Source organism: Octodon degus, unplaced genomic scaffold (genome assembly GCF_000260255.1).
Source record: "Octodon degus isolate 3935 unplaced genomic scaffold, OctDeg1.0 scaffold00468, whole genome shotgun sequence".
In the NCBI taxonomy this organism is placed as follows: Eukaryota; Metazoa; Chordata; class Mammalia; order Rodentia; family Octodontidae; genus Octodon; species Octodon degus.
In genome coordinates, this window is record NW_004525044.1 from 278,565 (window position 1) to 291,141 (window position 12,577).

General features: G+C 57.0%; 1 protein-coding gene across 4 annotated transcripts; it reads left to right on the plus strand.

Moving 5' to 3' along the window:
- The first annotated feature begins 8 nt into the window (after positions 1-8).
- Positions 9-6,776, plus strand: Dlk1 (delta like non-canonical Notch ligand 1). 4 transcript variants are annotated; one of them, XM_004648605.1, is made up of 6 exons: positions 30-238; positions 1,449-1,512; positions 1,905-2,035; positions 4,535-4,676; positions 5,795-6,074; positions 6,294-6,776. In XM_004648605.1, the coding sequence occupies exons 1-6, from the start codon at positions 172-174 to the stop codon at positions 6,537-6,539; spliced, it is 930 nt and encodes a 309-aa protein (XP_004648662.1). In that variant the 5' UTR covers positions 30-171; the 3' UTR covers positions 6,540-6,776. The 4 variants fall into 4 exon arrangements, with proteins under 4 accessions (XP_004648661.1, XP_004648662.1, XP_023564463.1 ...); XM_023708695.1 differs by having other exon boundaries at positions 44-238; positions 6,261-6,717; XM_023708696.1 differs by having other exon boundaries at positions 44-238; positions 6,300-6,717.
- The last annotated feature ends 5,801 nt before the right edge of the window (positions 6,777-12,577 follow it).

A 12,577-nucleotide genomic window follows, 5' to 3' on the forward strand; every position in this document is an offset into this window, starting at 1 on the left:
GCAGCTCCTCGGCGGCGGCGGAGAGCGCGGAGCGGCCCGGAGCAGCCCTGGCTTTCCCCTCGTCGCGCGCCCGCGCCCCCTTCAGCGTCCGCAACCAGAAGCCCAGCGCGGCGCCCGGAGCCGAACCTGTCCCAGCGCCGCTCCCGGGACCGCGACCCCGGCCGCCCCGCGATGACCGCGACCGCAGCCCTCCCGCACGTCCTGCTGCTCCTGCTGGCTTTCGGCCCCCACACCTCTGGTGAGCCCCTCGGCGGCCTGGCTCGCGCCCCCTCTGGGGAAGCCTGCGACGCCCTGCGGCCGCCCGCGCACCCCGTCCCGTGCGCCCCAGCCTCGCCCGTCCCGCCTAACCCTAAGCCCCGCACGCGCCCGCCCGCCCTGCCCGCCACCCGCTCACCCAGCCCTTCCCGGGGTCCCGGGAGCGGGAGGGGGAGGGGCGGTGGCGGTCGGGACCCAGGCCCCTTGCCGCACCACCCAAGTGGCGCCGCTGGAAGAGGTACGGAAAAATGAGGAGATGTGGGGGGGGGGTCTTATGTGAAAATGATCTGGTGTGCAACTTCAGGGATGGCTCTGCGTGCGTGTTCGGGAACAGGTCTGTGGGGAGGCTTGCGGGGTGGTGACTGCCGTCGTAGCCCCAAATTCGCAACAGGAGCCTGGCCAGAGCCGCTCCTGTGTGGTGCGTTTCTCTAGGTGAGGGGCTGCGACACTTCTGTCTGCAGCGGCCATCTGTCTCTGGCTGCGGGAGAGTGGCCCCCTCCCGCGGCGCCCCCGCCCCCGCCCCCACTGCGCCAGTGGCGGCGGGGGTGCTGTCTGGAGAGCTGCTTGAGTGAATGCATACAGTAGGTGCCAATTAAAGTCAGAATCCTTAACAGCGGTGGAATCTCAGCCTGTTTTGCAAAATCCTTGTGTTTGCCTTTTAATGTGAAGTACGGGATAAGAGAAATGGTGGAAATGTAATCAAGGAGCCTGGTTTGACAAAGTTAACCTTAAAAACAAAAAGATGGCTTTCTTACCTGGTCAGGTGAACCTGTCTGGGCTTTCCCAGGGCAGAACACCTGAAATTGTATAGCCCCCTCTTTTAGCTCACTTTTCAAAAGTGAGAATTTGGCTGAATGGCCTGGTGTCTGAAGTTCTTCTACTGCCCCTCTCTTTCCCCTTTTGGGGGTGATTTAAGATTTTGTGTGTTTATTTGAAGGGGAAAAGGTGTCTGTCTGTGTCGATGGGGAAAAGCAGGCAGTGTTCTGTGGTGGTACCATAGCTGGGAATGTGGCTGAGAATTTTCACTGCGTAGTTGAGCTACATGCGTCACAGATGAGAAGTGCCCACTGCGTGCCAGGCTGGAGGGCCCAAAAGGGACAATGGCTCCATGGGAGGAGGGGGGCAGGTGAGGGGCCTTGCCCCTGGTCCCGAGGCCTTGTGGGGTGAATTGTGTGACCTTTCTCATGCCCCAGGAGCTGAATGCATCCCGGCCTGTGACCCTAAAAATGGATTCTGCGAGGATGACAACGTGTGCAGGTAACTGCGTAGTCCTCAGGCCCAGCCTGGGGGGGGGGCAGAGTCCTGGGGAGGGCGGAGCCAGACTGCAAGGGAGGGGGCTTGGCCACTGAGATGCGGCAGACAGCTTCCTCAGAGAGCATTGGTGGGGGAGTCGGGTGGGGTGGAAGGGGGGGCTCTGCGGGCTACTGCGGCAAAACGCAGTCTCCCTGAGCTCCCAGGGCCCCTCTGTGTCTGCCCCTCAGCCTGTTCTCTCTGAGTTCTTTCATGCAGGTAGCCTGATGTGTGCTCCTGGGATCCACTGGCCTGGCCATGGGCAAGATATCCCCCAAGGCTCTTGGTCACAAGGAAGCAGCCTGAGTCCCTCTCTACCCCAGAGCCCCTCAAATGTCCCCATCTGCCCCTCCCTACAGGTGTCAGCCTGGCTGGCAGGGCCCCCAGTGTGACCAGTGTGTGACCCCTCCTGGCTGTGTTAACGGACACTGCGAAGAGCCCTGGGAGTGCATCTGCGAGGACGGCTGGGAAGGCAAACTCTGTGACCTAGGTGGGCACTGCTTCAGCCCACCCTCACCCACTTGTGCCCTCCCAGCCTGGGGGCTGCCTCCCCTCCTCCAGCCTCCTTCCCACACACCCAGGGCCCTCTATTGTAAAGGTCTGTATATGTAATTGTAAATCTGCTGGGGCCTGGTGACTCCTCAAAGGTAGGGACTTCATTTTGCTCACCTCTGCCCTGCCAGCACCCAGCGACATGAGGGCTGGCAGCTGCCTGTTGAATAAAGATGCACAGAATAAACACATAACACACACAGAGCTGAGCTGGTGGGACACAGACTCCAAACACCCGTGTAGGTCTAGCCAGCCATGGTGCAGGACTCGGGTATCTCAGGGTTTAGGTGCCAAGAATCACATCGCAGGGAGGAGGCTGTACAGGGCCAAGAACAAATGGGGGGTTGCTGCATGGGGGGGCACAGGAGTGTGGTGCCTACTCCACAGTGAGGGCAGGGATGGTGGGAGGCTGGGGGTAGCTGGAGGCTGAGGAGGGGCTCCCAAGCAGGTTGACGTTATCTGTTGATTTCATTCATTCCTGCAATCTTTGTTCTCCATTACCCTGAGAAATTTAGAGTTGGCTGTCAGTGCATCTCTGGGCTGCTAAATGCTCATTGGAGCCTATTCTCATTTGGCAAATACTGCCCTAAAGTCTGGGCAAACTAAATCCTCAAAAAATCTCCCAACAGCAGACAGCACTGACGTGGGTAGCTGTCCTGGAGCCTTACTCCCTACTACTCTCAGAGACAGGAGGTGTAGAGAGGGAAACTGAGGATCAGAGAAGCAGAAGGGCCTCTGACCCAGGTGGTCTCTGGTTCTCCCCCTACCCTGGGGGTGGAGGGCTTTGTCTGCAGCTGACTCATGCCTTGGCCTGAAGCTCTGCAGCCCCCTGCAGCAGCAACAGCAGCAGCAGCAGTAACAGTGGTGGCAGCTTAGAGCTGATTTAGGAGCCAGTCCTGGCTGAAGCTTTTAGCCTGGAGAATGCCCTCTTGGGTCTCTGAATGCAGAAAACCTTAGGTACAGAGCACCCTGGAGTTTTCTAGACAAAAGCCCCTTCCCCTGCCCCTCTGCATTCCTCACCCTACCAGGTGGACTAAAGCTGGTTTTTGGTGAGGCAGTGGCAGTCTGGGTTCCCAGGGAGGGGATGGTTCTTGGGGTTACTGCCAGCCCTGTGTGGCGGAGACCCCACACCACCCCCAGCCTACTCTTTGCTGTAGTTCACTCCGCCCCTGCCTCAGGTTGGGCCCAGGTGGTCTCAGGCTCAGACTCACAAGGGAGGGAGGCTTGGTGCTGTGGGGAGAAGAGCAAGGCCTGGCTGGGGATGCTCACCAGCTCTTTAGCTTAAATTTAAGATGTCAGGTGACAGGAGAGCCAGGAGTGGAGCATTAGGGTGCCACCGCAGAGGCTCCTGTGTGCCGCCATCTCACCATGCTGTCCTGTAAAGATGAATCTTCTCTGTGTCCTTGCATCAGGGCCCTGCAGGCAGTCCATCAACTCAGCATTTAGACTTCTGCGCCTTGATGGACTGCAGTGTCGTCTCCACAGAATGTGGGGCTCTTGGAAAGGGGGGAAGCCTGCGTCCCACCCGTCGCCAGCCTCCCTTGACCTCCCTCATTTCTGGTCAGGCCTGCCTTTGTATCTGTTTAGCAGGTGCAGCAGCTCAAATGGTAGAGACCTCAAAGGACAAAGAGCCTTTCCTGTTAGGAGGGAAACTGAGGCACAGGGTGGAGAGCTGCTGAGCTCTGCTGCCACATAGCAGGTTGGAACAGCCAGGATAAGCAAGGGTTGCCATGTGGCGCTGCCAGGGAGCTGGGGTCTCCCCCGTCAGAGAGCCCCTGGCCTGGCCCCTCCACAGCTCATCCCCGCTTGCTGAGCCCGAATAATGAACCAAGCTGAGGGGAGGTGTTAAAAGGCGCTGGAAATAAACCAGTGTTCACGGGAACCGGAGCGGACAGGGGACCGCTCAATAGTTCTCATGTTGCTGGCTTCAAAAGGTGCTGCCGTTTCATCCTGGCCCCTTAGCTCAGAACCTGACAGCAGAAAGACCACAGGGTGGTGGCAGGAGACAGTGCCAGGGCGAAGTCCGCTTTCTTGGTTCCCCAGGGGGGTCTTGAAAGCATGAGAGGCAGGCTGGATAGGGGCTGTCCAAGGGGCAGTGACCCTGGCCCCAAACATGGGAAGCGTTAGGGGCTAGAGGAGACAGGCACTGAGGAACCCCTGGGGAGGGCCCATGGCGTCTGTGGTGAAGGTCACTGACATGGTGCCAGGCTGCAGGTGCCAAAACAGGGTTCAGCTGTGGCCAGGCTTTCTGACTCCTGACCTTTGCAGGAGAAACCTCTGCTTCCTGACCCTCAGTTTCAGAACTTCAGGGTTTTTGGGGGTATCATATCACGAACCCCACTAAGCAGCCATAAGCAGGGCCATTTTGCAGCTCTCCTAGGGCCTGTGTTCTGCTGGCACACAGTAGAAGCTGAAGCCCAGTGTTTCTGTCCCGCAGATATCCGGGCCTGCACCTCGACTCCCTGTGGCAACAACGGCACCTGCATGGACCTCGGAAATGGCCACTACGAGTGCGCCTGTGTCCCTGGGTACTCGGGGAAGGACTGCCAGAAGAAGGACGGGCCCTGTGTGATCAATGGGTAAATGCGGTCTCCCACTCGGGTTGCTTTTGGGGGTTTGCACCCCCAAGGCCCTCCCAGCCTGACCCTGTCAGACCTGTTGCCTGGCAAAAGAAGCAGGTGCTGCAGGCTGCTCTGGGGGCAGCTAGAGGCGAAAGTGTCCTTTCCGTATGTATTTTGAAGTGATCCCGAAGGTATTCCCAAGTCCTGCTGTGTCCGGTGACAGCAGATTAGGCTGCGTGGTGTTCTGAAGACAACATGATAAGAGATCAGAGTTCAGCAGAGTGGGCTGTTTTTGGACCCTCATCCCATTACAGAGGGTGCCTGGAGGTCTGGGGTCTCTGCAGTAGGGTGTTCTGGGATAGCCAGGGAGGCAGGCCCGCCCATCACTGGCCCAGCCTCCTCTTGGTGTCTGGAGTCCTGGGGCTTCACCCTGGGCTCTGGGGATTCTCTGAGTTCAGAATCTAGAAAAGAAAAAAGAATCCAGAAGCAAAGGGGCTGAGGATGTCATGTCCTGAGTTTGATTCCCAGTAGGCAACCACCCCCCACCAAAAAAAAAAACAAGTTCATCTGGACCTGGACCACCAGAGTGGTTATGGAACCCAGGAGGCTGCAGAAGCCGGAGTCCAGGATCGCTGTTCAGAGGGGGTCAGGGTGGCAGAGGGTGAGAGCTGAACTATTAGCAAGTGGGGTGGGGGGCACAGAGCAAGACCTTTGAAATACTGTGCGCTTCTCTACCAAACTTGAGGGATGCCTGCTTTGTTTGGTTCTGCCTCAGTTGCCCAGGGATGGAGCTAAAGGGAGGGGCTTGCTCTAGATCTGGACTCTGACCAATGAGCCCTCTCCCAGCCTCAGTTCCCCTTTGTTAGGGAGTAACCACCCATGCTTAGGCCTGAGAAATGGACTGAGAGGTGGGAGAGGACATAGGCCTTGTGGCACGGGAGGTCAGGTCTGTTCCAGGTTGGCATCCTCACAGGGCAAGGTGGGCATCCCATGCAGGTGCCACCTGACTGCTGTGCCTCCTCCCCTGCTCTCACTTGCTGTGTGTGGAGTATCTGCTGTGTGTCAGTCGAGGTGTGGCACGGAGGAGCCACACCTGTGCTGGCCCAGCCCCTCTGCAACCTGTCCTCGTGTTTCAGGTCCCCCTGCCAGCATGGAGGCACCTGCGTGGACGACGAGGGCCGGGCCTCCCATGCCTCCTGCCTGTGCCCCCCTGGCTTCTCAGGCAACTTCTGCGAGATCATGGCCAACAGCTGCACTCCGAACCCATGCGAGAACGACGGCGTGTGCACCGACATCGGGGGTGACTTCCGCTGCCGCTGCCCAGCCGGCTTCATCGACAAGACCTGCAGCCGTCCAGTGAGCAGCTGCACCAGTAGTCCGTGCCTGAACGGGGGCACCTGCCTGCAGCACAGCCAGGTGAGCTACGAGTGTCTGTGCAAGCCCCCGTTCGCGGGCCCCACCTGCGCGAAGAAGCGGGTGGCGGGTGCCCCGCAGATCACCCACGTGCCCAGTGGCTACGGCCTGTCCTACCGCCTGACCCCTGGGGTGCACGAGCTGCCACTGCCCAAGCCCGAGCACCGCGTCCTGAAGGTGTCCATGAAGCAGCTCAACAAGAGCACCCCTCTCCTCACCGAGGGCCAGGCCGTCTGCTTCACCATCCTGGGCGTGCTCACCGGCCTGGTGGTGCTGGGCACCGTGGCCATCATCTTCATCAACAAATGCGAGACCTGGGTGTCCAACCTGCGCTACAACAACATGCTGCGCAAGAAGAAGAACCTGCTGCTGCAGTACAACAGCGGCGAGGACACGGCGGTGAACATCATCTTCCCGGAGAAGGTCGACATGATCACCTTCAACAGGGAGGCAGGCGACGAGATCTAAGCAGCGTTCCCACAGGCCCCCCAGTCACGGAGCTCCACGGAGCTCCCTGTATGCGGTCTGTGTTCTTCTTTGTGGTAGAATTTGCTATCCTCTAGCCAAATCTGGTGAACGCTATGCTCACATATATTGTCCTTGTGTCGCCCTGTGACAAGTGCAGTGCCAAGCAAATCCTCCTTACTCTCTATTAATGCATGCTAACAAATAATAAGAATAATAAGAATTTCATCTCTAAATGAGTAAAAGATATAAGTATGTTATTCTAAACTATTAAGATAAAAAAAATCAAAAATACCAAAAACAAACAAGGTAACATACCAGGGCTTGGTGCCGACATCCCTGACCCAGGGGTCTCGGCTACCGGGTCCTCGTGAAACCATTACGAGTGTCGTACATGACCTCTCACTGTGAAAATCCAAAGTATGCTTTCATTTGTTAATTCTCATGTGCCACATCCTACTTGTACTCACATCCAGCTCCACGTCGCAACCTTTTGACCTTGCCAGTTGCTTTGCGGTTTCAGGGAGAGCAGCAGCTTGTTTCAGGCAGACAGAGCCCCGGGTTGGCAGATGGGGGGTTGGGACCTCATCCCAGCCCTGCCACTAACTCGCTGTGTGATCCTTGGCGAGTCCCCACCGCCCCGCTCCCGGGCCCACTACTGCGCCCCTCTCGAAGGAGGGGTTTGACCACTCACCATCCAGGTCCTCTCTGACTCCCAAACTCAGAATTAGGAACAAGGCGGAGCTATGGATGCCGAGCGTAGGACCTGGTGACGGCAGTACCGTCCCAGGCTCCCAAGGTTTTGGCCTATCCTGGATGTTCACTTGATATTGGAGTTGACTCTAAGCAGGGAGCCCCCAGGCTCGCTTCCCAGGTGGGAGAAATCGGCCCCTCTGAGTCACAATAATGTGCCACTGGAGCTGCCCCCAGGCAGCCCGCCCTGCCCCCGCCCCCGGGCCCATCCTCACCCCCCCACAGTGGTACCCCCTACCTGTAGAGTAGAGCTGTCTTTGAGATCCAAGTGCGCCTTGACCGTAAGTGCCCCTGGCAGCATCTGAGCAGCAGCACCGCCCTCCCCAAGGCTCGCTCTCACAGCGCAAATAGTCGCCTGCGGGGCATCTCCTTGCTCCATGGCCCCAGTAGATGGAGCTTCGGTCTACGCAGCCATGGGCTTACGTTCGTGTTGCTAAGAGTTCTCAGATCCTGTAAGACCTAGCCAGCCTCTGAAGTATGAATTGGCCTTTTTTTTTTTAAAGCAATCTATCTTTTTTGCAAAAATAGAAAGAAATGGGACAGAGCTCTGTGTAGCTTTCCAGCTCCTTTTAGGATTGGCCAGCTACGCAGCCCTTGGGTACCAGGTAGTTATATTTTGCTTCTTAAATTTTTGCAGTAAGAGTCTATATTCTTAGCTTTCTAATGTGTAACTTGCCGTGTTTACCTTGCTGCAAGCCATGATCACCTCCATCTGCGTCATTCGAGTCACAGTCCACACTCACAGCCTCATGGCCACTTATCCCTCATGCGCCACCGCCATCACAGTCATCGACTATCACCCCCAGCCGACACCCCGAGTCCTGTGTCCTCCTGACTCAAAGTCCCGCCCGCTGCCCCCAACACCCACCCAAGCCCCTGGTTCCCAAATCCTGCTCTTGGGCATCCTGCCAAGTCCCTTCCAGCCTCACCCCTGCCCCCCACCCTTGCTCCCATCTTCACTGCCCAGCAGTGGAGCCCCTCCCCCTCCCTTCCATCACCCAGGGACCCCCTTCTCTTTCCCCCACCCCAACCCCACCTCCAACTCCCATCTCTGGTAACCTTCACCCTAACCGCGTCACTGAGTCACCATCCCATTTCACTAAAACTAAAAAAGACAAAAAAATAGAATTGTTGGCCGTGTCAGGTAGCAGTCTGGTACACTGCCTGGCCGCTCTCAGCGTGAGACCTTGGTTGAGACTGCTAACGATTCTGTTCCTCATTTTCCCCAAAGCAAAGTTTTGCAGTTGGATGTACCAATTGAGTTCTCCATGTTTTCTTTGCCATCTCCACGGGGCAGACAGTAGCTGGGTTGCCTGGTGACCAGCGAGCGAGGCCTGGCTACCCCCGAGGACTGCCCATCCATCTCCCACTTCATTTCTGCCACTCTCTGATCAGGGAGCATTTCCCAGCACCTGCTGCATGCACCAGGAGGTGTGTGGGAACTGCAGGACGTGCAGGCTGAGGGGGACAGTCTGGGCGGTGAGGGGACACACGGGTGTCCCCGAAAGCCAAGTGCAGTGCAGGTGAAGTGCCGTGGGAGTGGAGAGTCCTGAGCAGATGTCTCCCTCGAGTGCCACCATCCTTCCCACGTGACAAAAGATCTGGAGCCAGTGCACGATGAGGCCGCCCCACCCAAATCTCGCAGCACCACCCCAGAGCAGGAAGAGCAGCACTAGCAGCTCACCTCTGTCTCCACGTCACACAGACATGGCCCACCCTGTACCCTGTGGGTGTCCATATCTGCTGAGAGAGTTGGGACTTGACTGCCCAAGCGCCCCTCGGGAGAGCTTGGTGTGGTGTGCAGTTTACGAGGGAAGGGCTAAAGGAGAGCGAAGACACAGTCTCTATTCGGTCCCAAATTTTAAGAGAGAAGGAGGAGGAGTATTGATAAATTATAACCAAAATGTTTAAAGAGATGTCTTTGGCAATCTTTTGAGCTTTCCCACCTAATAAAAGTCCAGACAATGCAAAAACAAATCTTGTTTATTGAAAAATAAACAACAAGGGCTCTTGAATGCGTGTTGCTTGGATTCATGAGCGGCAGTGACCCGTCCTCTGTATGGCTGGCCTCAGATCCAGGCCATGGGCTCAGGGCCCCTACTTTTGAGGCCCTACTTGGGCCTACCCCAACTCCCCTTGCACGGCCTACAGGCCCCAGGACACCAGGCTCCTAGGCCCTGCTCCAGGTGTGGAGAACCCAGAATTCCTGTGGGGAGGGTACAGCAACCCCCTGCCTCCCTGGTACAGCTGACTGTGGGTGTCTTGGATGGAGCAGAGATAGGAGGGGACTTGGAGGGGTGGGGGGTTGAGAGGAGACACACACGTAGCTGCTGGAGTCCCCATATGGGACAGCTTGAACCTGGGGCCAGCTGTTCCCATACACCCAGTGTGACCCAGTACTCCTGGAGCCCTCGGATTCCACACAGACCTCCTGGGACTTCCTAGAGGGGGCATTAAGGTGAGGGGTGGGGCTTTGCCTGTCACCCTGGCTTGGCAAGTGTAGGTGCCCTTCACACTTAGAACTCCTGCTCTACACAGCCTGTGCACCCAGGCCACAGGCCCACATACTTAGCACCTCCTGGCCTTGAAGGCCACATTTGGTTTGGGGTTGCGTGTGGCCCTCCTTTTGGGCCCTGGGCCTCTCTCTTGGACTCTGTCAGACTACTGCCACCATTTACCAGTCATTCTCAGGGCCTCGTGTCCCCAGGCTCCTCCGCCCTGGCCCCCAGGCCAACTTTACCCCCACCCTTCCTGCTTTACCTCTCTGGTCTTCTCACCCGCCCCACCCGGTCGGAGGCAGAGCGGGCATCCACGGATGGCAGGAAGAGCATCCGACCTCAGAGGTGAAAGCTGCTCCACAGCCTGGGAGGAGCCAGGTCTGGCGGCACACACCTGGACCCCAGCACCCTGGGAGCTGAGCAGGAGGACCACAGCCTGGAGAACAGTGAAACCCTTCCTGAAAGTGAAAATTAAACGCTTGGATGTAGCTTAGTGGGACAGCCTTGGTCCAGTCCTCAGTATCAAAATCAGAGCATGAAGCCTGTAAGAAAATAATATGACACGGTTGACTTTATAAAGGTAAATGAGGGCAGGCGAGTTATTTCAGTGGACTAAGTGCCTGCTTAAGCAAGCGCAGGGACCAGGGTTCGATCCTGGGTATGACATTCTGTGCCAGCCCCATCCCCAGATGCGCTGAGCTAGCCAGTAAGACCAGATGTGGTGGTCTGCACCTGCCATCCCAGTGTTGGGGAGGCTGAAAACAGGAGGATCACTCCGAGTCAGAACTGTGCACTGAGATCTTATACAAAATAATGAGAGAGAGAGAGAGAGAGAGAGAGAGAGAGAGAGAGAGAGAGAGAGGTGAGTAGTGAGGGTTTTCATAAAATACCAGCCCCAATTCCTTGGAGCAGCTGAGAGACAACTGGGAGAAAGCAAGACCAACATGATTCAGGCGTGAGGAGTACCCGGATCAGGAAATGAGCCAGAGCAGGGAGGAAGAGTGACACCAAGCTCCCAAGTCAGGTGGGCGGCAGGGCGGGAAGCCCGCCAAGGCCGTGCAAGGTGAACCGCTTTCCTCACCCAAGCAGGTAAGCAGAGACTCTCGGCAGGAGAGCACCCAAGGAGGTGCTGCTGCTGTTTTGGTTTTGGTTTTTAGTCTTCGAGACAGGGTCTCGCTACGCAGCCCAGGCTGGCCTTGAGCTCACGTTGTAGCCCAGGCTGGTCTCGAACTTCCTCCTGCCTCAGCCTCCAGTGCTAAGATTGCACCCCACTGTACCTGGCTCCTGTTTATTATTTGAACTTGTGATCAAATAGCTAATTTCCTAGGGATAACAAGATTCACAGGAGTGTTCATGGACCTTGAGCACCAGGGGCTCATGGGCAGAGGAGTTGGAGCAGCTGGCTCACTTGGAATCAGGCAGCTGAGCCCCAGGGGCTTCAGACACCAGGATGGGAGGCCTGGGGCAGAACGTGGGCTTGGGCTGTGAGGGGTCTGTGCTGCAGTGCCCCCATCTTGGGGGACAGCCATGGGAACTCCCCAGGGCGGGGGTCTCCATCTTAAGTATCCTAGTCCCCAGCTTGGCTCTTGAAAGAGGTTAGGAGACCCCCTCTTTCTTCTGTTGCCCAGCCGGGAGGCCCAAGGTTCTTCTCCACCAAGGACCCTGCCACATACCCTGCCTCAGGCCCAAGGCGAGGCTGCCTACTGACCTGGGCCTGGAGCCCCCCAGTGGGAGCCCAGGTGCGCTGTTCTGCTTTGTCCATTGATTATCCCAGGTATTTGTCAAAGTATCGCAGGCTCACTACTGTAACCAATGGATTATAAGTAGAGGAAGGAAATGATAAGGAGAGCCTGTGGCAGGGATGGAAGGTTCTAGAAGGAAAGCTGAGAAGTCAGGAGGAGAAGAAAGCCCTGCGACAGGGAGTAGAGAGCAAGATGGGCTTTGTGGAGTGGCCCTTGTGGTCAGTAGCCAGCCCAGGGCCCTAACACGGAGCAAGTTATGGGCAGCTTGAAGTAGGCCAGTTCTACAGCTCTCTGGCACCTGGGCCCAAGGCCCTGCTCAGCCACCAGATGGGGAACTCACCGAGGGGCTTAGGCCTGGGCTTCCTGAGGCTCCTCTATGGCTGAGAATGCACTGGCCTCCACGCCCTTACAGCAGAAGCCTGGCACCCCTATTAATGAAGCCTCTCTCTCTTGTTCTACTCCTAAGCGCAAGCCACTGCTCGGAAGCTGGATGATGAGCCCAGCTCCTCCAGGAGTGCTACGGCCCCACAGAGAAGCACGCTTGCCTGCGGCTGGGGCCATGCTGTGACCACAAGAAAGATGCTGATGCAAGAGGCAGCCAAGTTGCAGGCCCAAAACTGGTCAAAAGAAAAATATATGATACCAGCGCAATAGATGTGAGAGAGAGTGTCACAAAGCACAAAAATGAGAGTGTGGAAGAATTCCTTTTTTTTTTTTTTACGGAACCTGGGATTGAACTCAGGCCCTTGCGCTTGGCAGGGAAGTGCTTATTCCATTGAGCCATCTCCCCGGCCCCAGAATTCCTAATTTTAAAAGAAGTCTAGGCAAGCTGGGCAGAGTACGCATTTCCTTCATGTCCTAAGGATCTCTCTCACATGAATGTCCAGGGTCTCACGGATCAGTGCGAGCTCAAGGCCAGCGAGGGCATGGCCCAGTGGCAGGTGGGAGACCCTGGGTCCCGCCTCTAGCACTGCAAAACAATCATGAAACAAATTAGTATACCAATCACAACCTGTGCAAACGTGATTGGAGCGATGCAACTTGCATT